Source organism: Mandrillus leucophaeus, unplaced genomic scaffold, assembly GCF_000951045.1.
Source record: "Mandrillus leucophaeus isolate KB7577 unplaced genomic scaffold, Mleu.le_1.0 Scaffold209, whole genome shotgun sequence".
In the NCBI taxonomy this organism is placed as follows: Eukaryota; Metazoa; Chordata; class Mammalia; order Primates; family Cercopithecidae; genus Mandrillus; species Mandrillus leucophaeus.
Genome location: NW_012102132.1, coordinates 2,476,503 through 2,478,907, shown reverse-complemented (window position 1 = coordinate 2,478,907; position 2,405 = coordinate 2,476,503). Strand labels below are relative to the sequence as shown.

The 2,405-nt window shown below is 46.9% G+C and overlaps 1 protein-coding gene across 1 annotated transcript in view; it reads left to right on the top strand.

Moving 5' to 3' along the window:
* The first annotated feature begins 1,985 nt into the window (after window positions 1-1,985).
* The window catches only part of MED14 (mediator complex subunit 14), an 87,187-nt gene continuing 86,767 nt past the window's right edge, over window positions 1,986-2,405 (top strand). Inside the window, exon 1 of the mRNA XM_011980198.1 lies at window positions 1,986-2,302. Coding sequence (XP_011835588.1) covers window positions 1,986-2,302 — 317 coding nt within the window. The remainder of the gene's footprint in view (window positions 2,303-2,405) is intronic.

Below are 2,405 nucleotides of genomic sequence, written 5' to 3'. Positions count from 1 at the left end.
ATGAAAGATAACAAGTGTTGGTGAAGGTGTGGAGAAAAGGGAACCCTTGTACACTATTTGATGTGAATGTAAATTCGTAGTACACCCATTTTGGAAAACAGTATGGAGGTTCCTTAAGAAACTAAAAATAGAATTACTACAGGATGCAGCAATCTCACTTCTGGGTATATATCCAAAGGAACTGAAATCAGCATGTTGAAGAGATGTCTGCACTCCCATGTTCACTGCACCATTATTCATAATAGCTAAGACGCGGCATCAAAGTGTCCATCAACCAATGAATGAATTTAAAAATGTGGTATAAATACACAACAGAATACTATTCAGCCTTAAAAAAGAATTAAATTCAGGCCGGGCATGGTGGCTCACGCCTGTAATCCCAGCACTTTGGGAGGCCAACGTGGGTGGATCACCTGAGGTCAGGAGTTTGAGACCAGCCTGGCCAACATGGCCATCTCTATTAAAAATACAAAAAAAAAAAAAAAAAATTAGCTAGGCGTGGTGGCACGCGCCTGTAATACCAGCTACTCAGGAGGCTGAGGCAGGAGAATCGCTTGAACCCGGGAGGCGCAGGTTGCGGTGAGCCAAGATCGCGCCACTGCACTCCAGCTTGGGCGACAGAGCAAGACTCTGTCCCAAAAAAAAAAAAAAAAAAAAAAAATAGACAAGTAGAGAGTAGAATGGTGGTTACCACCAGAGGCTGGGTAGGGCAGTGGATGGGGAAAGGGGTAATATTAGTCAAAGGGTACAAAGTTTCAGTTAGACAGGAGGAATAAGTTCTGGTGATCTATTGCACAGCAATGTGACTACAATTAACAATAACCTTTTGTATCTTCCTAAATTGCTAAAAGTGGATTTTAAATGTTCTCACCAAAAGAAGTAAGTATGTATATCATTTGATAGATATGTTAATAGCCTGATTTGCTCATTCCACAATGGTTACATGTTTCAAAACATCACATTGTATGCCATAAGTATATACTATCAACCATTAAAAATAAAAATAACATTTAAAAATGAGGTAGCTGCCTTCCAGCAACTGTATCTGTAGGGGGTATAAATAATCCCAATGCATTTTAATAACTAGCACAATGATATTCTTTTCCAATGTGCTTTAGGACCACAAAGGGAGGGAACAAGTGAGGTTACACCTTCAGAAGCAGATGAGCCGCTTTCAACAATGATAAAGAATTACTCAAGTGATGACAGCAAGAGTATTCTAACCTTAGGGAACATCATGAACATCCCTTACACCTAAGAGGAGATGAAACTGCAAAAAGATGTTTGAAAGGGGTCGCAGCAACGAATACTTCTAATGGTGAATCTCTACGTTAGCTGCATACTAGAATCTCCTTGGGAAAGTTCAAAAAATCCCCAAGCCCAGACCTCACGCCAGACCAATTAAATCTGAATCTATAGGGGTGGAACCCCATAGACCTAAGTATTTAAACAAACAAACAAACAAAACTCAGATAATTCCAAAGTGCAGCCGAGGTTGAGAATCGCTGTTTTAAAGCAGGTGCAAAAAATTAAACGTGGACTTTGATAGGGGGACGGTGGTAGGCATGGATGAACTGAAAAGCCCTTCAGAATAGAGTGGTGACTGCGAGAGCAAGGACAAAAACTATATGAGAGCCCGTGGCAGGAGATTTAAGGGCCGTTCTTGTGTGGGACTGACAGGATTTGGGGGACGGTGACGCCCTCAGCATACACCCGACTCTATTAAAGTTGAGTTATTCTGCCAGCGGCCCTGTCCCTACCCGCAATCATATTTTCTAGCACCTTTTCCCACAGTTTGAAAAAAAAAAAAAAAAAGGGCGAAAACGTTCTCCCACGTAACGCGCCGTGGACGTGTATGGGAGGAGCAAAGGCCTGAGAATCACAAGCGCGCGGCCGCTACCATTTCTTCGCGATTCCAGAACCAGAATTCACGAACATTTAGAGGAGGTCTCCCTCGGCTGTGTTTGTGCCCCACTTACGGAGCGATGGTGGATTTCTCTGGGCAAATTGTCGCCTTTACAACGCCAGGGGGCGGAGGCGGGAGGGAGAGCGGCAAGGGTAAGGGCGGGGCAACTGCTGACGTTCCCGCTGACGACTCCGACTCAGCCCTCACCCTGGTTTCCGGCGGCGCGCGGCTCCCTTTTCCGCTCTCCCGCGCGCGCACAGGTACCGCCTCACTCCCACGCGCCCCCCAGCGCTGCCGCGCTAGACAGCTGAGAGAACAGACACAGACCTGTCGGAAGGTCCTCTGCAGGTCCCCCTTCCGCTCTGCCGATCGACTTCCGCCTCGGGCAGTCAACATGTACGTTGCGGCTGTCTGGCGAAGCTGCTTCTGAGCGTTTGCGGAGGCGCAGCTTCCCCTCTGCGGGGCCGCCCTGCTTCCCCCTGATCCCCGCCTCCCCCCG